This window comes from Populus euphratica, unplaced genomic scaffold (genome assembly GCF_000495115.2).
Source record: "Populus euphratica unplaced genomic scaffold, PopEup_1.0 scaffold187.1, whole genome shotgun sequence".
NCBI lineage: Eukaryota > Viridiplantae > Streptophyta > Magnoliopsida > Malpighiales > Salicaceae > Populus > Populus euphratica.
Genome location: NW_011500070.1, coordinates 360,533 through 361,789, shown reverse-complemented (window position 1 = coordinate 361,789; position 1,257 = coordinate 360,533). Strand labels below are relative to the sequence as shown.

Sequence of the window (1,257 nt, the reverse complement as noted above, 5' to 3'; positions counted from 1 at the left end):
TTCCAGATTAATTGCCGATTTATCGTGAGGAAATTCGATGTCATTTTACTGCCGATCTTTTTCCCGATTAATTACCGAGTAAATCCCGAGGATTTTTCGGTCGCCATTATTTTGACGATGATTTAGAAATTAATCGCCGCCGCGGCCGCTTATATTCCGATTTATTGCCTCTTTGACTCCTTTGCCAAAGTTTTCTGCTTTCATTTCAATTCTTCAATTTTAGAGCTCCCCTTTTGGAAAATTCCTTTCCTGTTTGCGACTCAACATTTTCCCTTTTTCCTTTTTTTGGCATTTCACTCTGATTTTTTTGGTCTATTGCACTTCCCTACCCTCTCTGTAGAAATCACTGCTGCTTCTTTTATGTTGTTCAGGTGCTTTCCAGTCATTCCCAGCTTTCATTCCTTACATCCAATTTTATGCTCTCAATTTCCTTTTAAAGTCACATACTCTTTGGTTTCCAAGAAATCAGAGGAAAGACTATGGAAAATGGAATATAAGATACTAAATTTATACAGTGAGTGAAGTTGGTTTTGTGAAAGGAAACTTTTTTTGGAAATTCTATCTAGAAGGGTTTCTTTGGTTGATTTTTTTGCTTGTGTTTAATTGATACATTTTTGCAAAGAATGAAAGTTAATGGGCTAAAGAATTTGTATTTTTTATGGTAATCAATGTGGAAACTTAGTTAATTTTAGTATTGATGTTGCTGCTTGCTGATTTCTTGAAAATTTCAGGTATGTGTAGTGAGATGATGTTATTTGTTTGAACAATTGATTGTTTGGACAATGGAGATAGATCTTGAAGTGCCTACGAGTGATCAGGAGAAATTAGAGTCTGGAGCGAACACAAATGAGTGTATCATGGATAGCGCTAGTGGATTGCGCGGTATTGATGAGGCTGCAAGTTCTTGTTTGGTTGAAGAGGTTGTTGAAGCGTGTGGGTTGAATGCAATTGAGGGTGTTATTAATGGTGGGGACAAGGTGGAGGAGAGTGGTGTGGGGGTTGATGGGGTTGGTGAAGGTGGGATCTCTTTGCCTCAGAATGGATTAAAATTTGAAACGAAGGAGGCAGCATATGCGTTCTATAGAGATTATGCGCTCTCTGTGGGATTTGGGATCACTATAAAAGCTAGTCGTCGTTCAAAAAAGAATGGGAAATTTATTGATGTGAAAATTGCTTGTTCTAGATTTGGAAGCAAGCGGGAGTCAAGTGTGACTGTTAATCCACGATCATGTACAAAGACAGATTGCAAGGCAGGAA

At 38.1% G+C, this 1,257-nt stretch overlaps 1 protein-coding gene across 7 annotated transcripts in view; it reads left to right on the top strand.

Moving 5' to 3' along the window:
* The first annotated feature begins 759 nt into the window (after positions 1–759).
* FRS2 (FAR1-related sequence 2) overlaps positions 760–1,257 on the top strand; it is a 3,498-nt gene continuing 3,000 nt past the window's right edge. For all 7 annotated transcript variants that reach the window (XR_839066.1, XM_011002744.1, XM_011002743.1 and 4 more), the window contains exon 1: positions 760–1,250. Coding sequence is in view for 6 of the 7 variants with exons in the window: in XM_011002744.1 (XP_011001046.1) it covers positions 783–1,250 (468 nt within the window). In the remaining variant the exon portion in view is untranslated. The remainder of the gene's footprint in view (positions 1,251–1,257) is intronic.